Genomic DNA, 20,541 nt, shown 5'->3' with positions numbered 1-20,541 from the left:
TTGGCAAATGCTGTCAACTATGCAGTGTAAATCTACCTCCAGAGTTTAACGAAGACCTTTAGATTGAACAAGTAGGTTATTTTAACAACAGTATTTTTCCTTTTATATTTACAATTAGGTATGTTCATATATGTCATCATATACATCCAGAAACTTGCCTGTTTGAAAAATGCAGATAAACCAATGTAAATACAGGCACTACCTTAACTGGTGGCTGAGTACACAATTTACTTAATCTTTGCAAATGAGCTTTAAAATAGCACTGCATAGGCTTTTAAGTTAGTAATAGAGTTTAATATTTATCTTAGAAAACTACCTTCGATTTTTAAAAAAGTCTTAAAGTCAACAAGGATGTATTGTAAGAATTTAAGCTTTCTTTGTTCAAAGAAGTAAAACCTACTCAAGTAGGCATGGCCTATTAGTTTAGAGATAAGCTCCTATTTGCCCACTGACTCAATAAAGATAACGATTCAACTTAAAGGAGAGGAAATTGGCAATGTCACATCAAGTTTCTTTTAATACTAAATTCAATTACTGAGCTATTTTATTAACTAACAATAATGTACTCAAAGGAGTGTCTACATTTCTCATTAATGTACAGAAAAATGAAGATGCCAAATTGTTTTCTCCAGGATTTTTAAAAATAGATTAAAATAAATGGCATCATATATGTCAAGTACTTAAGGAAAACCATGAAAATATGAACACCTAGTTCCAAGTTATGAATTTATTTTTTAAAAGATTTTATTTATTTATGAGAGAGAGAGTATGTGTGAGAGAGAACGAGTGTGAGGGGAGGGGCAGAGGGAGAAGCAGTGAGCTTCTGAGCAGGGAGCTCCACAAGGGGCTTGATCCTAGGACCCTGAGATTATAACCTGAGCTGAAGGCTGATGCTTAATCAACTGAGCCATCCAGGCCCCCTCCAAATCATGAATTTATAACATTCACTAAATCTTGAGATTGTCAGTCTTATTTATTAAATCTTTTTCAAAGTAATTCAGAGACAGTGATGTGCAGACCTGGTATTCCTTCTATTTCAGACTAGAGAAAATGATTCCTAAAATACTGTTTCTTGGAAAGAGAAATGATGGACAAATGTACAGGCAGTCCCCAAATCACTAATACACTGTGTCTTGAGCCTGTGTAAATTGTTTTTCTGTTCAGTCTGTTATAAGTAGCAGAGAATCTCCTAACTTTTCTACAAAAGCTGACATTTCCACGGTCCCTTTCTTTCCTAACTCTTAGTTGTTATTCACATATTTAGATTATGAAGAAATAAGGTTTTCACGAGAAGCTGTCATCTTATATAGGTGAACCTTGAACAACACAGGTTTGAACTGTGTGGGTCAACTTACACATGGATATCTTTGATAAATACAGAAGTACTGTCAATGTGTTTTCTCTTCCTTATGATCTCTTCCTTATCATCTTCTCCCTAACTTATTTAATTGTAAAAATATAGTATATAATACATATAACATACGTGTTATATAATACATATAATATTTTAGCAAAATACTGTTAATCAACTGTTTTAGTTAAGGCTTCCCGTTAACAGGCTCTTGGAGTGAAGTTTTGGAGGAATCAAAAGTTACAGGTGGATTTTCAAGTGTACAGGTGATATTTGTCAAGCTTGTTTTCATTATCACTCCTTCAAGGAGTTTTTTCAACACTTTTCTCCCAATCATCCCATCTCCACTAATTAAATACTAAAGAATAAAACTGTTGGGTAGGGCTCAGATTTGGAGCAAACCACTATAATATCTATGTTTTTTTTTTTATTCCTTAAGAGCCAATTTTTGTCTCCTTTGGACTGCTACTGGCCCTATTGAGAATGCATAATCTAAACTTTTTATTTTTATTTTTTAAAGACTTATTTGAGAGACAGAGAGAGAGCACAAGCAGGGGGAGGGGGAGGGGCAGAGGAAAAGAATCTCAAGCAGACTCTCCACTGAGCATGAGCCTGACATGGCGCTCCATCTCATGACCCTGAGATCATGACCTAAGCCTAAATCAAGAATCAGATACTTAACTGATTGAGCCACCCAGGTACCCCTAGTCTAATGGTTTTAAATACCATCTCTAAGCTGAAGGCTCTCACATTTTAGCTCCAGGATAGATATCTTCCCCAGACTCCAGGCATCTGTCTAATTCCCTCTCTGACACCTCCACTAGGATATTTAATAGCATCTTAAATTATATGTCCAATAACAAACTCTGGATCTTTCCCACAACATCATGTCATCCTTCCTGTTCAGGCCCCTCAAGGCTTGCCTTCCTCATTCTGACAAAAAGACATCATCAGAGTTGCCTCTGAGGCCCTAGTGAGGATTTGCCCTCTCCTCTACCTCTGACTTCATCTCCTGCTCTTCCCCCTCCTTCGTTGTTAAGTTACAGCCACACTGGCCTGCCTACTGCTCCTTGAGCATGCCAGGAATGCTCCCCAGGACCTTTGCATTAGGTGTTCCTTGTACTTCTCACCGGAGTTGGCAAGGTACTGTCCACTCTCTCGTTTCGTAAATAAAGTTTTATCACAACATAGACCCTTCTACTGGCTTATGTAGTCCATGCCTGCTTCTGCACTACAATAGCAGGGCCAAGTAGCTGCAACAGAGACTATATGGCCTGCAAAGCCTAAAATATTTACTATCTGGCCTTTTACAGAGTAAGTTTGCCAAGCTCTGACTTGGGAGTGCTTTCCCTTCAGACAATCATGCAGTTTGCTCCCTCACCCCCCTTCAGATCTTTGCTCAAATATGACATTCTCAGTGAAGCCTTCCCTGAATAACCTATTTTTAAAAGCAACCCTGCCAAACCCAACCCTAGTCCAGCATGCTCTCCCTGCCATTCCCTGCTTTATTTTTCTCTACAGCACTTACCACCTGACATTCCATGCTTTACTTAGTTATCCTGTTTGTTGTCTGCCTCCCCAAACCTAGAATATAGGTTCCACCAGGGCAGAATTTTTGTTTCTTGCATTATCTCCAATAGTCCAATACAGAGGAGGTGTTCAATCAATTTTGGTGAATGGGTTGATGTTAAGCACCTAATAAATTCTTATGAAACGAGAGAAAGGGAAGAGATTCCAGGCACAGAGAATCTTGTGTGTGAGAGTCTGCCACCAAAGAGAGAATGCAGCATAATTAAAGTGCCTTCCTGTATTTCCCAACATCAGACACTGAGATGCGTTAAGCTTTATCTTCTTACAGGTTTGGTGTCCCAATTAGATCATGTTACTCAATGACAGGGGCTATATTCTGTCACCATCCTACTTCAGCGTCTAAATGTTTATCTGATACCTAAATTCCTTCTACATCCCCAGGAAAATCCCAGAGCCTCTGCCTAAATAGTCCAGCGGCCAGGAGCTATAAACATTTTGAGACTGCTTGTACCTTCTTTGCACAGAAAGAAGTTCAACTGAAATCTCTCTCCGAGTAATTGTTACTAATACCTACCTGACCACAGCCAGAGGGGCTGCATTACTGTTTGGAAGCCTTCATTTCCTCACTTGTGAAAAGGAGACAGCCATTTGTTTGCTTTTAATACAAAGGGTCTTGGTGAGTACTCAGTAAGATAATGTATGTGAAAATGCTTTGTAAACTTGAACATCATATAAACAGAAGTGAAGCGCTATTATGATTCACCAAACTGCTCTCAAAAGGTTACTCTGCACAAATTCTTGCTCCTAGGAACTCCACCAAAAGCACTTTTATATTTCTCTATTAGAAAGATATTCCATGTTCTCTCCAGCAGCATGCTCTAATCCATCTTAATCTGTATAGTCATAAAAGAATTCCAAAAGGCTTAACCAAAAGGTTCAAAGTGAAGAAATGAGGATGAAGCCAGGGGGAATCAAAGGGAAACAAAGCAAGACACTGTGTTTCTCATGTTTAGAAAGAAGACAGAAGTGAAGGTTAAGAAAATGGGCTGAAGTCCCACAGTTAGCTGTGTGATTTTTAGACCAAGATGTGTCACCCTTGGCATTACTGACAGTTTAGGCTGGATAATTGTTGGGGGGAGAGGGGAGCCTGTACTGTGCACTGGAGGATGTTTAGCAGCATCCCTAGCCTCTACCCAGGAGGTGCCAGTAGTACTCCTCTAGTTATGACAACCAAAAGGTCTCCAGATATTGTCAAATATCTCCTGGAGTAAAATCACCTCGAGCTGTGAACCATGTTCTTAGATAAGACTTGGTATATCTCCATACTTTAGTTTCATCTATAAAATGAAAACACTTACTTACCTATAGATCCAAGATCCCTTCTGGCTCTAAAAATGCTAAAATTCTATAAAGATCAGAATAAAGATGATTGAAAGCACAATCATATGGAGAGGGAACAAAGTATGTCATGGAAGAAGTTAATACTTTTGTGCAGTTTTCCTCATTACCTTAATAGATAATGATAAAACTTCCTTGTGTATTTTTCAATTATAAAATCTTTAAAAAATACAGTAAGAAAATTGGGCTGTTTTTAAAGATGTTAGTATCAAAAGACTAAAAAGATATAAAGACTACTCTAGAATCTACATTAAAGGGACATAATCACTAAACATAATGCATAATCTTTGATTCATTCCTGGGTTATTTTTTAAAATGTCCACAAAGGTTATTTTTGGTACAAGTGGGGAAATCTAAATATGAACAAAATAATGGAGAATATTAATATATCATTGTTAAATTTCCTTTGTTGAGATAATGGTATTGTGGTTCTGTAGGAGAGAATCTTTGTCCTTTGGGGATCCATATTGAAGCATTTAGAAGTGAAAGTAACTTATTTTTGTTCAAAAGGTTCAGGGAAAAAAAGCATACATGTGTACATGTGTATATAATGTATGTACCTTGAGAAAAGGAGGAGAGCTAAAGCTAATGTGACAAAATGTTTGCAAATGTTGAATCAAAGTGAAGGATATCCAAGTGTTCACTATACTGTTGTTTCAACTTTCCCATAGGTTGGAAATTGTTCAAGATAAAAACTTGGGAAAAATATATCTAATATAAAACAAATTACATCCATGTTGGATTTGTAGTTAATCACAGAATAATATGCACCTTTTCTAACACTTTTTAAAGTACTCTTACTCAATACTCCCCACTCTAGCAGAATCTCCTGGGATAGTGGAGGCTCTGCTGGGGTGGGGATACGCTATTCTGAAAAAGCAATCCAACTGATTCTGATCTGGTGCTAGCCATCCTTACCCACCATTCAAAACCACTGCAATAGGCTGAAGCGCCTAAAAACAGGAACTGTGTTTTAGCGATCAGAGGCCAGACAAGAGCCAAAGGCACTCAATAAATATTTGTTCATTGTTAAACAAATGGTTCCCATACTACTGTTTCTTTCCTCCTCCTACTTCCCCTCTACACATCTTTTTTCCCCCCACAGTGGGGTGAGAAAAGAAGGATAAAAAACAAAAAACAAACAACAACAACAACAAAAAAAACACCTTAATAGCTTTCCTTCAAAATAAACTTGCTTAGATTAACGGTAATATCATTAATTATTACAATAGTAATAAATAAAACAAATAGGACAAGCTGAAACAAAAACTAACAAAAGTCAGTTTCCTGTTTTAATCCTACTGATAGTGATAGTGTGTTTTCTATTTCTTTTCCAGAAATAATTTCTGCAATAATCTTCTCCTTACTGAAATAGAGCTCAATGAAACCAGGTAACAAAACTATCTAAAAGCAGACTGGCGAAAAGTCCTACCTAAGGCTAAAAAAAGGCTTGTTTCTTTTAGCAGCCATCATGTTTTTTCCTCTGTGCAGTATCTTTTTCTTTTTTTTTTTTTTTTGCAGTATCTTTTTCTATGTGAGCTACAGAAAAATTTATAAAGCACACGGAGTGTTAACGAATACCAAAGTTCAAATTTCATGTGTTACGTTCAAAATGGTGAGTGTTTTAAGCAACTGGCAACAGTTCAAAAAAAGTTCCTTCCCACAAAGTGTAAAACAAGGCAAATACCACAACAGAAATCTGCTCTGGGACTACCAAAATATTTATATTGCCTTCAAGTTATGGAAAAAGTTATTTTAGGCAAGATTAGCTTTCAGAGGCTACTTGATACACCTGAATGAAAGAAAATGTGTTCCAGAATGGTGATGGAAACTCCGTATTTTCCAGATCAGATTCTTTCATTTAATTTAGCATCTCCTAGTCAAGTGTTACCCCCAACTTCATGGGAAATACAGAAGATTGGACCCTGCCCTCAAAGGACCCACAGTTCATCTGGGTGACAAGCAGATGAATAATTTCAATGTGACAGATAAATGCTGTGGCAGAGGAATGTCAGAGTCTCTAGTCAAAGTCAAGGATGGACTTTCAACTCAGAAAAACAGAAGATAAATGGAGGAAAAATAAGAGAAGGTATCAAGTCCTATTAGCAAACCATTAGCAAACCTGAGCCACAGTGCAGAAGGTATGTTAGCACGTGGAGTGCCCAGAGACTGGCTGGAGTGCAAAGAGGAGGCTGTCCATTATCTATCTCTGGCCACTGCGAGCCTGTGCAAAATCTACCTTGTAGAGGAAGGAGTAAGTGCAGGGATCACATGGATGTCACACAGGCAGCACTGTGGACTAACTCCCATAGTCCAATATGGTAGGAGAAGGGACAAGAGGGACATGGTGGACATGCTGGGTAAGAGAAAGGCATGTGCACAGGTAAGGAGTCACAAAAAAGAAAACAAAAAACTGGCATATCTTAAGGCTGATTTTTAAAAGTTATTCTCTAAGACTTAATCAATATACACTATGTTTTATTTCTGTATTCATTAAAAGATGTAATCTAAGGTAACTGTTATGTTTTTAACATACTAATAGCTTTCCAAGATATCACTCAAAATGTTTAATTTCAAACCTACAAGTATATGGTACATCCCTGTTGATATTTATAGTAAATACTGTATTTGATATATAGAGAAAAAAGTCTAAGGAAGTAAAAGATACACACTTAAAAAAGGCAAATTAGGCAGTATACTATTTCAAGAGGTTTGCACACTGACTATTAAGCTTATTTTGAAGTATCTAACGCATGGGTGCAACTGTGGGTAGACCCAGGAGCTCACTAATCTTTGTCAGCTGTACCAAGATGCTAAGCAGACAGACTGAAACACACCTTCACAAGTGACAGCACTTGCTTAACTTTCCTGTCCTTAACCCTTACTACCTTTTATAAACATCAGTACCTGTGGACATTGAAGAATACTGAATGAGAAAGATAAATACTTTGAGGAGAAAAAAATGGATCAAATGTCAACTTTGCCCAATTAACCCAAACTAATGTCTAACAGAGGAAATGGTAGTGCTTCAAATATAGTGAGTTTATCAGGAAGGATTTATTAGATTACTGCAGTCTGACTTCCTCAATGTCAGAAAGTGTGGTGAAGAACTCCAAACACACCTTGAGAGGCAGAAGGCAAGGCCCCTACTGACTGTGCTAATAATTCAGGGTCAAGGTCCTCATCCCTAAACTGACAAGATTTAATACCACAAGATTCCCCACTGTCCCTTCCAGCTCTGAACAAATCTTCCATTTTAATCTTTAAATTCACAACTTTCAATTTTGTTTCGTGGAATAGGGAGAGGGAAAAGCAGGAAATAGTCTCAGTTCTATAGATCATTCTTCTGTTTTATATATAAAAGTGTATCTCGCTAAGTATTCTTGATATTAGTTTCCCATATTATTGTATGAACTGAGTGAATCCTTGGTAATTCTGCACTGATCCCCATCTTTGATCCCCGCCCCCCTTAACAAATGCTTGGAATTTCTCTACCACAGGTATGTGTTATACTCTAACCACAAAAATGTCAAAGTAATGAACAGCAAACAGGACCTCCTTGTTGTTCTCTATAGATGTCAGTATATCCGTCCGTACACATAACACGAATCAAGTGTTTTATGGTACAAATTTTATATATATTGTGTGTGTGTGTGTGTGTGTGTGTGTGTGTGTGTGTGTCTATTTAGGCCTGGCATAATTTCAACACTGATAGTACCAACTGCTCAGTAGATAACTGCCATTTTCTCAAAAACAAACATGATGTACAAACTAATGAAATACAGGATAATGTGTGCTACTATATAACTCACCTAAACATTTCAAAAGAAGCAAATGTCATGAAAAGTCTTACAAAATGAAAATCACAAATACTTTTACAGTATTATTTTAGCAAAGACAGTCTACTCCAGCATGAAACTGACCATAAAGGCAGCCCCGGTGGCGCAGCGGTTTGGTGCTGCCTGCAGCCTGGGGTATGATCCTGGGGTCCCAGGATCGAGTCCCACATCAGGGCTCCCTGCATGGAGCCTGCTTCTCCCTCTGCCTGTGTCTCTGCCTCTTTCTCTCTGTGTCTATGAATAAATAAATAAAATCTTAAAAAAAAAAAAAGAAAGAAACTGACCATAAAACCCAAAATACTAATAATAAACTAAAGATTCCTTAGGTTACTAATCCCAGACAAGTTTTCATTACAGAGTTACTACTATTTCTCCCATCCTCAGTCTTTCTAAAACCAACCACACTGCTCTAGCTTTAAAATAGTATTGTCAACAATCACAAGGGATGTTTAAGCCTGAAATCAGACCAGTTCCTAGAGTAATTTCTCGTTTCTGGGAAAAACATACATATTCATGATTTTAGGACAAAAAGTAACAGCATCTGACTGAAATAATTAGAACCATTCTCAGAAGAGTACTAGTTGAGAGAAACAAGTACTAATATTAAAAGTCCAACAAGTATATAAGTACAAATTCTGTACATTCCATGGTGCTAAAGAAGTATCACTTGAGAAAATACCACTTGGTTTCCTGGCAATGGATACCATCAGAAATCAAGTAACAATCACAAAAAATTCTTGAGGCACTATTCAAATGCTTTTGATAGATGTCAGCTCTTTCACACTTAACCCACAACTCTTGAAGGCCTCTAATTTCTGAATCAGAACATCACAAGTTATTACATTTAGAGCACAAGAAATCTAACAACCTTGAAACTATAATAGAGAGGGGACTATATGCAATTGGTTCATCATTACATTCCCAACACTTAGAAGGCTCAGTGCCTAGCACACAATCAGTGCTCAATAAAAACCTACTGAAAGAAGGGCTGCTTTGAGAATAACCATTCTGTTGCTCTAACATTTTTAGTTTAATGTTGGTTTTTACCATTGGAATTTGAACTGTATCATTATTTCATATAAATCTAGAGTTTTTATTCTGAGAATTCTTTAATTATTTTCCATTTAATAAGAATACCAGAAATAGCCATCCCACCCTCTTAAAAATGTGCAAAAAGGCATGAAAGAGTACTGTATGTTAAAGTATATGTAAATGACAGAAAAAGTCAAATGAGTGGCATGCTTCTTGGAAACAATGGATGAGATTGGGTCTGGAGCCTATCAAGAGCCCGACAACCCTGAGAAACACTGCTAAGGTCGCAGCAAACAGGCACAAGCAAAGGCCACACTGGCCAGATGTGCACCTCTATTCCATACCTTTGGCAAAGCCAAACAAACAAAAACCCTTCCGCCCTAAAGACAGCTGTTGTCAAAATATAGTCACAGACCTTTGAGAGTCTTTACAAGCTGGCAGGTAATCTAAAGGCCAATTAAAACACACTGAAGTCATCCAAAAGAATATCCTCAAACCAATTAACAAGGCAAGATGCTCTGAGATACTCCAGGGCAGGGGAGAGCATGCACAAAAGAAGTGCAGGAAAAGCAAATGAACAGAAACTCCATTAAAGATTAACCTCTGACTCAAATTTGTATAGTCCTACTGAATCACTTCTTCCAGGCCATAGTTTTTTTATAACTAGAAATAAATGGAAACTCTAATAAGTAGATAATCAAATATGAATTCTAGATTAAAAGAAAATTGTTCCCAATGATATGCTGGGAAGTAGCATCCTTTTTCTATATTTCAGTTAGATAAAACACAAATTAAATCTTTTTAATATTTAATTTTCCTCAATAGCAAAGTTTTAAAATAATTCTGGAGTCTAGGCAAAATTTTCCTAAGACTTGTGAAATAGTCTTTTTTTTTTTTTTTTTAAGACTTTATTTCTTTATTCATGAGAGACAGAGAGGCAGACACAGGCAGAGGGAAAAGCAGGCTTCATGCAGGGAGCCTGATGTGGGACTCGATCTTGGGACTCCCGGATCACACCCGGAGCCAAAGGCAGACACTCAACCACTGAGTCACCCAGGCGTCCCAGTCTTTTCTTTTTTTTTTAAAGCTACTTTCATTTTAATAAACACCACAGTTTCGTTGGTCTTTTAAAATAAAGTTTATATACTTTTTAGAAGTTCATTAAAAATGAAAAAAATTGAAACAGAATCACCTATAGTCCCATCACCCAAAAATAATAGCATTAATACTTCAGCACCAGCTTACTTTAAAAATCAAGTGTGTGGGCGGCCGGGTGTCTCAGCAGTTTAGCGCCGCCTTCGGCTCAGGCTCAGGGCATGATCCTGGAGTCGCAGGATCAAGTCCCACATCAGGCTCCCTACATGAAGCCTGCTTTTCCCTCTGCCTATGTCTCTGCCTCTCTGTCTCTCATGAATAAATAAAATCTTAAGAAAAAAATTTAAAGTGTGTATATTTTCTGAGAGGCCTCACAGCTTTTAACTTCTCAAAGTCGTCAATGAATGAATGAATAAAAATTAGCTATAGGTATGTATAGTCCAAGACCTCCAATTTTATAGATGAGAAAACGGAGACTCAGGAGCAAACTGACTTGCCCAATGATAAAGTAATTAGCAGGCAAAAGAACCCTAAACAAAATGTACCACCCCCTCAAACCACTGGTGCAATACTCTTTCAAATATCATTTGACTTTTTATTTAAAATTTTCTTCCCATCCATTCAGTTGTCTCTCTATCCAATCAGATACTGTGAGCTGAGGTACCAGAGTCATAGAGATAAAAAGAATCCTGTTCCTCAGGCCTAACGGAAAGACAGATACACATCTTTTTTAACTAAAGTAAGATCACCGCTTTGCTTTTACCTTAGAGATAGGGCATAGGAACTTACCTTGAAGAATGAATTGGTGTTAGCAGGCAGATGGAAACTGGGTTTGAGGGTGAGACTGGGCCAAGAGATGGCCCCTGAACTGCAAGGGAGATAAGACCAGATGGGTAAGTATAGAGATCTTGAAAGAAAAGACTTGTTTGGGTTTTACCTACAGAAAACGAGGAAACACCAAACACTTTTGAGCAAAGTTATGCTGTGTTTTTAGAGTTTGCATTATAGAGATCATTCTGGTGCCAGTGAACAGCACAGAGAAAAGAAAGGTACGTGAATAAAGTCAGCGCAGTAATAGTGGGGACAAGCAGAAGGGGCAGGAGAGACACTTAGGTCCGAATAAATAGGGTATTTGATAAGAAAAGAAAATAAAGAATCCAGAATAAATTAAACAATTGGTAGATGATGTTGCCATCTGCAGCGTGGAATACCCTCATATTTTCTAAGATCCGGAATATATCTTAAATTGTTACCAAAATGTTTCACTGTAGATTTCAAACTACAGGTTTCAAAAAGCAATTTTCCACCAAAATTGACAACACAGGGGTGAGAAGTGAAAAGGGGAAAAAAAAAAATTTTTTTTTAAATTGCTGACCAGTTTATAAAAAGCTAGATCCTAAAAGCACACAAAGCAGAAATCGAAAAGTCTTAGCAACAGAATGTCTGACCAATAAGTTTTTCTGAAAAAGATTCTAATTTCAGAAATCATTTTGGAAACCTACTGATAAAGAATGTACCATGTTGTTCACAACGTTGTTGGGTTTTTTAATGAGATATTTCTAACATAAATACCTTAAACTTAAGCAAAAGCATCTCAAATAGTGTCAACCAAATTTCGTAACACAAATAACTGGGTGAGATACCACCGGAAAGCAAACTAGGGGCTGGAACATTTTTTAATTTTTTTAAAGGTTTTTATTTTTTAAGATTTTATTTATTCATTCATAGACACAGAGAGATAGAGGCAGAGATACAGCAGAGGGAGAAGCAGGCTCCATGCAGGGAGCCCGATGTGGACCTCGATCCAGGGTCTCCAGGATCACACCCCAGGCTGCAGGCGGCGCCAAACCGCTGCGCCACCAGGGCTGCCCAGAAGCTCATCTTTAGAAGTGAGAAGACTTTGGGGGCGGGGGGCCACCAAATAGATTATCTGTAAGAGGAAAATCAAATCTTTAACTCAGTCCTAGGAGAAGATTCTACAGACCTCTGTCTCATGGCTGCAGCATTTCAATTTCTGGAAACGGTTATCAGAATAAAATTTTGACTTAATTGTGTGTAGCTCTTCTTTTCAGAACAAATAAAAATAAACCAAATCTATGGTTACATGTTCCATTAACCAACTTAAAGTTAACCATTAAAACAAGTAGATTAAAAAAAAAAAAAAGAAAAAACAAGTAGATTCCACTTCCCTTACACAAATAAAAAATATAAGGCACCAATAATGGAAGCTAGGTTTACAACTCTGGAAAGAAGTGAACTCATTAACCTATCATAAAATCAAAAAGGGTACCAAATACTTGCCAAAAACTCACCATAGAGATTATCAACAACAAGTAATAAGTAATGCCTCCCACCGCTAATATGCTAATTAATAAATGTTTGATTGTGATTTTAAAAATGTTCCATTAAGCAACAAAAATTCCTATAATAATGAGAATGAGAATTACAAACCTAAAATAGAAACTAAAACTCCCCAGAAGGAAGGTGAGATAAAACATTTACCCTTTTGAAAACGAAGCACAACTTTCTTGGCAGCGCCTGAGCGATCCAAAATCTTCAGAAAAGCCCTTTGCGTCTGAATTTCTCAGGTACCTGAAGCTTACAGCTTAATGCGCCCAACCTTCTTCTTAAATTTCATTCTCTTGTTTAAAAACTAAAACCTTGCTAAGCTGTACTACACATTCCTGATCCTTCTTAAACAGAGCATACTGGAACCTCTTCTTGGGGACCGCATTACTAAAACCAGCCATCCTCCGGGGTTGTGAGACACACAAAGCTGTTTCATATGGCCCTATACACACTGGCTGGCCTGCTCTGGTGGAGTCTGCTTTCAAAGTTTTCCTGTCCCCCCCCATACTACTGAGCTGCTTGCTTGTTACTTCTCACTACTGTCAAACATGCTTTCTAAATGCTCATCATCTCGTGTTGGGACTGCTACAAAACTCTTCTAATCTGCCACTTACAATTTGATAGAAAACCTAATATTAAAATTTATTTGAACTATGGGAAAAAACCAAATTAAAACAACAAATAAGTGAAACGCATATAGTGAATGCACTAAATGTGTGGGGATATTTTGAAATGGTTCAATCTGATGTATTTACGTGTTTACTTATTTCTCTCTGGTGTTCCAAATGGGAAAAATTTCCTGGAAAACTGAACTCCAGATATAAAAAGTACTATTTGGCTAAATCTTTCTAAATACAACAGTTCCTATTAGAAGTAAAAAAATTCTCATCTTGGGCAGCCCTGGTGGTGCAGCGGTCTAGCGCCGCCTGCAGCCTAGGGTGTGATCCTGGAGACCCTGGATGAGTTCCCCGTCAGGCTCTCTGCATGGTGCCTGCTTCTTCCTCTGCCTGTGTCTCTGCCTCCCTCTCTCTGTGTGTGTGTCTCTATGAATAAATAAATTTAAAAAACCTTTAAAAAAAAATTTCTCATCTTCATACTTAAGATTCCAATAAAATCAATGTTGTATGATATTTGGCCAGTAAACACAAAAATGTGTAGTATACTGTGGTCTGCTATTTAAGTTGTATTAAAGTTGCAATCCTTTCTTCAAATTGTTAAAACATTAAAACATTTACTTTTCTAATATTGCAACTGGTTTTAAGCTAATAGCATTACTATGCTATATAAAACTGTCACTACCTACGATTTCACTAAGAGTACACTCGCCAACATACAAAAGGTACTTCCTTTGTGCCAGATTACTCTCATTTTTAACAACATATGACCAGGTAGTTACAAGGTAAGAATCCAACTGTTGGATGAACTCACAGGCCTAATTCCCAAAGGAGATTCATATACTAGATTATAAAGAAATTCTTGGTGTAAAAATTAGGCTATGCTAATTAACCTTGCAGATTCCCTATTTTTATTTCATCAATTTCAACTGATTTTTTGGAATTATTTTACTTTTTATTTTAAAATCTTCACATGGATTCTTCTTTTTTTTCTTTATAATTTATCAAATTATGATAAGCCATGATTTGTAAGGTCTTGTATTCAAATTACTTATAATTAACTAAAATTTGTTTATTTGTATTTACTCCATACTCAAGTGTACTAGTATTGTTACATTTCAGGAAAAAAAGAACATGAATTTTAATATAAACTTTAATATAAGTATTGATATTAAAATTCTATTTCATTTATAATTACCATATACTATCAAAGGAAAAAAAGGCAATGAGGTAAGTTAAAGTTAGATATATTACCGCAGGACCAACCTTGGGGCTCTAAAAAAACTAAAAAGCAATGGAATCTTGGAAATACGACAAAATACCTTAGGAAGGAAGGTCCATATTAAAATGGGAATAAAACAAGAGTTCCCAACAGAGCACAATATTAAATGTCAGTTGTAGGAATATTAATTATCACAGAACTAGACAGCTAGGAAAGGTATTTCTAGCTGTTAACTGAAATCTCCTTGTTAAAAAAAAAATCCATCTCAGTGTTTTCTAACAAATAAGACAATAGCGAGGAAGTTACGTTACACAACTGTTAAACTGTGTAAGATGCCCCAACAGCACCTGACTGACTTCTACTGGTCCCCCGAACAGGATCACACTGCCTAAGAGACATATTCTCCCAACTCTGCGAAGGACCCAACAGGGAGGCAAGCCCTTAGCAGTGGCCAGCAGGTAAGAAAGAGTGAAGAAGTCGGAGTGGGGCATTAAACAACTGGATAAGTTATTTAGAGCAGCCGTGAGACTTTATTCTCCTAAATAATAGAACAACTCTTATCTGGCTTGGACAGGTTTTGAATTAATACTATTCAAAATCTTAACTGGATAGCTTCTCAAAGTCCCTTCCTGACACGGAAACCATGAATTACATTTATCCAACAACAGTAGTAACGACCAAACACAACATGTGCAAAGCAATATCTTCACTTAATTGGAGGATACTGAAAAGGTGATTTTCTGAGCAATTCTGCGTGTTCCGTTAAGTATCTGGGTGTTTTAAGGTTTTTTTTTCCCCCTCTTAGATATTTGAGTGTTTTTTTATCTGCATTCTTCTTGCTTCTTTTGAACCAGAAATTAACTGCCTTTATTTTCCAAACTTTAATTTTTAAACTAAACCCTAATTACAGCATGGGCCCAAATTACTAAACTGATTTACATGACCTTGGGAAATCACTTCTTGTAAAATGAGTGGCTTGCACTGAGAGCCACTAGAATGTAACCTTCACATTCATTACTTCACATTCCCACCCCCACCCCCCACCAGGGGACATGGAAGCCACTGAATGTTTACTGCCTGTCCCCAAATGACAAATATAAATGTAGTTACTTTTTCTTTTGTAACATTTATATTTTAATCTGTATATTCCCAAACATCCTGAAGAGGACACTAAAACCAAAATTTCCTATGCATCAAAAATAACTTTACATAATTTAAAATCAGATACTCATTTTTTAAGAAATAAAACAAGTAGATTATACAAGAACTGACAAACTTCACCCAGTTTGTTACACTTCCCTTTTCTTCCTCCCCATTAACCCATTGGTCCGTCCTGACCCTTCATCTGAAAGGAGAAAATGCATGGGTCATGCAGGGAGAAGGCCTGAGTTCTAGTCCCATTTCTTCCATTAACTGGCTCTGTGCAGACAAGTCACTTCCCCCTTAGGCCCTGTCAGGCTGTTTATTTCAACAAAAGAGCTGAACAAATTATTAATTTCTAAAGTCTTTCACTCTGAAGATCGAATTCTTTCATTCTACTCATTATTCTACTCCTAATGCCTTGATTTGGGGCTTGCCATATCATTCCTCAACTCAAAATTGTCTTTTTCCCTTCTTTATTTTTCCTTATCTTAACTTGAATCTGATCTAAAACCATGAGTAAAGCACAGTAAAAAAGCACAGTGTCCTTGAAGTCAGGAGCTCAGGTTCAAATCCAGATTGCCACCAGTGAATCCCATCTCTAAAATGGTGATGTTGTGAACTATCTCACTGAGGGTTAGAAGAATGTATAAAGCACCTAATACAGTGCCTGACATGTTGTGGAGATGCTCAATTAGCACCTTGTTCTATTTCCCAGGATCAAAAGCCTCAGCTTCCCAATGTCTATAGCAAGGATGTCCAACCAGCAAGCTGCACAGGTGGCAAGCAGGCAGATTTGTAAAACTACAGGTAGAAACTGGGTTAAACGTTCTCACCAAGTCACTGTGTGCCTGTCAGGTGTCTGCCTGTAACCTGCCAATATGGTTCTGGGGAAAGCAGGCTCAGCCACAAGTCCCTCCTGAACTCTGAAAAGCAAATGGTGCAGCCTCCTCAGACCAAATCCACAGATCAAGAGGAAATGAAAACTTGACACAATTCTTCAAAAAAAAAGATAGATTCTCTGGATTTTACCTGAAAGCAAACTCCTCAGCCTGCCATTAACGTGAAAAGAAGCCAGACCCGTTTCTTTGCATTTAAATCTATAGGCCAGTACAGCTAATGCTGGAGTCCACCAAGCATTATTTAATTTGAGTTTTCAATTATAAGCAATGAAAAGGTGTGACAAAAGAAAAAACAGTTTTTTCAACGAAAAGAGGATACACTGAATTTCATAGTTACACACCAATATACCTTCAGAGAAAGTAACAGCTTTCTTCTGATTTCAAAATTGGGTCAAAACCGGAATAAGCAAGTAGAGGAGTGACAGGGACTTGCAAAGAGAAACTCATTTCTTAAAGTGACTTAAATACAGTTATTTAATTATGTGGGATTGTTGTCCCAAATGAGGAATAATAACAATCTTTACTCCCATACGCTAGTCAATGATACAGCCAAATTACAGGGTATTTTGAGGGCAATCAATCAAGTGTGTGGAAGCCTGGGAACCTAAGAAATCTTGCAAAGAAACCCGTTTTTCCAAAGTGCCACCTTCTTTTTCCAAGCTACTTCAGCCCAAGCGGCTGTTGCAAAAGCATGTAATTAAAAGGATAGAACACAATTCAGAAAAAATTATTTCAGAAGGCTTAGCTTAAGAATTATCCACATTTCTATCTCTATTTAAAAACACAAGCCCACTAATCTGAGCTCTGAGCTCTTCTGGGATCAGGCCAAGCTGTTCCACTTGTCCACCCAAAATGCACTATCCGATGACTATCTGACCAAAATTCTTGATCTGAGCTGCCATTTTTTTCTGCAAAGCAATTATTTCACAGGCACTGGCGCTTCTCACCCATCCTTCTTAAAATTGGCTAAAGTAGGTTTCTCTTCCCCGAGTTCTTTGCTCACATCCCCAACAGGCCTGATTTTCTCCACCCAGACTTGAGATCTGCGATCAGACCCAATGGCCTCAACGGCCCTTTCCCCTTAACAGACTCCTCCAGTTTCTCTCCCACCCCACCCCTGCCCCTCTGCACAGCACCCTCACCAAGGACTGCAATTCCTTGTCACCTCTACTTTTTCCTCATTTCTCACCTTGCCTATGACCGGTACCCCCTCTACCTAGCCTTGGTCCCAGCTTCATCCCCCAATTCCAGGACTCCTCAGCGCCTGCTCCAGACCTGGCCTCTGATCTCTAACCTCCTCGACCCAATCCCCACCTAGCCTTTTTAAAAAATATTTTATTTATTCATGAGAGGCAGAGTCACAAGCAGAGGGAGAAGCAGGCTCCACGCAGGGAGCCCGATGTGGGACTCCAGGACTCCAGGATCACACCCGGGGCTGAAGCCGGCGCTAAACCGCTGAGCCACCCAGGCTGCCCCCCACCTGGCCTTATTAACGTCGGTCCCTCCCCAGACCTTCTGGCAGGTAGCACCCCCCCCAACCCCCCCACCCCCGCCTCCTATGGATCCCCGTCATCCCCGGTCGCTGCCCAGTCCCTCATTTTTAGATCCTGCCCAACCTCCTGTGTTTCTGGTCCTTGACTACACCCACACCCCATTCCCAACCCCAGCAGTCCTGCCCCGACCCCAGCAAAGGCCAGCACTCGGGCTGGCCCATCCCACTTTTCCTCGGACTCCCAACCTGGTGCGTCCCCCAGCGCAGGGGGCCCCTGATGCGCGCGCCCTCCGCATCACACGCTCCCGCTCCGGGCTAACGCATCAGCTCTCCCCCAGCGCACATGCTCGGCCCCACCCGCACCCCGACCCGCTGGCCCGCTTCCCGGGGCCTACTCAGCCCCTCCCCGGGGGGTCCTCTCCCTCGCCGACCCCGGCCCGGTGACCTCCGCCCTCACTCAGGCCCTCCCCCGGGGGGTCCCTCTCCCCACCTGACCCCGACCCTGTGACCTCCGCCCTCACTCAGGCCCTCCCCCGGGGGGGTCCCTCTCCCCACCTGACCCCGACCCTGTGACCTCCGCCCACACTCAGCCCCTCCCCCGGGGGTCCCTCTCCCCACCTGACCCCGGCCCGGTGACCTCCGCCCTCTCTCAGGCCCTCCCCTGGGGGGTCCCTCTCCCCACCTGACTCCGACCCGGTGACCTCCGCCCACACTCAGCCCCTCCCACGGGGGTCCCTCTCCCCACTTGACCCCGGCCCGGTGACCTCCGCCCTCTCTCAGGCCCTCCCCTGAGGGGTACCTCTCCCCACCTGACCCCGACCCGGTGACCTCCGCCCTCTCTCAGGCCCTCCCCCGGGGGGTCCCTCTCCCCACTTGACCCCGGCCCGGTGACCTCCGCTCTCTCTCAGGCCCTCCCCTGAGGGGTCCCTCTCCCCACCTGACCCCGACCCGGTGACCTCCGCCCTCACTCAGCCCCTCCCCCGGGGTCGCTCTCCCCACCTGACCCCGACCCGGTGACCTCCGCCCTCACTCAGCCCCTCCCCCGGGGTCGCTCTCCCCACCTGACCCCGACCCGGTGACCTCCGCCCTCACTCAGCCCCTCCCCCGGGGTCGCTCTCCCCACCTGACCCCGACCCGGTGACCTCCGCCCTCACTCATCCCCTCCCCCAGGGGGTCGCTCTCCCCCCCCCCCCGTGACCTCCGCCCTCACTCAGCCCCTCCCCGGAGGAGCCGCTCTCCCCCACCCCCGACCCCGCCCCAGTGACCTCCGCCCCGGCCGAGTCCCGGGCTCCATTCCCGCGGCTTCCCGGGCGGCCCCCGCCCCCGCAGCCCACCGCGGGGTGTGCCCCCGGCCCCGGCCCGCACGGCGGGGTCACAGCCGCCGTCCTCACCTCGGCGTCCACCACCTCGTGGTAGGCGGGCGGGGGGTCGAAGCCGCCGCCGCCGCCGCCGCCGGTGCTCCCGCCGCGGGAGGGGCCGCCGCCGTCCCCGCCGCCGCCGTCGCCGCGAGAGCCGCCGCCGGGCCCGGGGCTGGGGCCGCCGCCGCTGTCCATGGGCTCGTAGCCGCCGTAGTCGAGGCCCGGCCGCTCGTTGGTGAGCAGCGCCACGGCCTCGTTGATGTCGTTCTTGGCCAGGCGCAGGGCCCTGCGGATGGTGGCGGGGTCCGAGAAGCCCATGCACAGCAGCGTGGTCATGTGCTGCTCCTCCTCCGACTCCATGGCTCGGGCCTCCTCCGGGCCGCGCCGGCCGGCGGGCGGCGAAGCTGCGGCTCCCGGGCCTGGCGGGCCGCCCCCGCGCCCGAGCGGGCCCCTGCGCTGCCGGCCTGCGCGCTCCGCTGCCGCCGGGCCGGGCTGGGCGCGGGCGTGGACGCCGCGAGCCGAGCGAGGGCGGCGGGGCGCTCAGGCGCGGCGGCGGCCCGGCCCAGCCCTGCGCGCCGCCATGTTGGCCTCCGTCTCCCCCGCCTCCTCCCCCTCCCTCTCCCCCGCCTCCCCCGCCTCCTCCGCCCGCGGGGCCGCGCCTCCGCTCCCGGAAGCGGCCCGGGCAGCCCCAGGCTCGCGGAGGACGGGCGCGGGGGAGGGGGAGGCGGGGGAGGGGGAAGGTGTGACTTTTTTTTCTTTTTTTTTTTTCCACTTAGCGGAGGGAGGGGCGGCGCAGACGGGCGGGCGGAGGCGAGGGAGGGTCCCCGCCGCCGCCGCCGCCGCCGCCCGTGGCTGCAGCAACAGGTCCCCCCGGGAGCGGGCCGGGCGGGGGCGCAGTGGGCTCCCCGGGCCCCGCCCCGCCCCGCCCCGCCGCTCGCCCCGCGTGGGCCTCCTTCCTCGCCGCCCGCCCGGCCCGAGATGCGCCGCAGTCCCGCAGGCAGACTCACCCGGTGCCGCGGGCGCCCGGGCAGACACCCCAGGGCCCACCCCAGCTCCCGCCCACAGGCCCGGGGAACCCACCCTGGCGGACCGTCGCCCCCGCCCCCCGCCCCCCACGGGGCCCCGCCCCCAATCCTCGCAGCTCTCGCTGACAGCGCCCGAACCCGGCCGAAGCTGGATTCCCGCCCCCTCTGGAGGTCCCTTCTGTCCCCGGCCACCT

General features: G+C 42.7%; 1 protein-coding gene across 2 annotated transcripts in view; it reads right to left on the bottom strand.

The window, feature by feature from the left end:
* Nucleotides 1–19,817, bottom strand: part of USP24 (ubiquitin specific peptidase 24) — a 138,007-nt gene extending 118,190 nt beyond the window's left edge. For both annotated transcript variants that reach the window (XM_041772379.1, XM_041772380.1), the window contains exon 1: nucleotides 19,356–19,817. In XM_041772379.1, the coding sequence (XP_041628313.1) occupies nucleotides 19,356–19,682 (327 nt within the window). In that variant the 5' untranslated portion in view covers nucleotides 19,683–19,817. The remainder of the gene's footprint in view (nucleotides 1–19,355) is intronic.
* Nucleotides 19,818–20,541: the final 724 nt, after the last annotated feature.

Source organism: Vulpes lagopus, chromosome 10, assembly GCF_018345385.1.
Source record: "Vulpes lagopus strain Blue_001 chromosome 10, ASM1834538v1, whole genome shotgun sequence".
In the NCBI taxonomy this organism is placed as follows: domain Eukaryota; kingdom Metazoa; phylum Chordata; class Mammalia; order Carnivora; family Canidae; genus Vulpes; species Vulpes lagopus.
The sequence above is the reverse complement of the archived record's forward strand: the minus strand, read 5'-3'. Positions and strand labels throughout refer to the sequence as shown.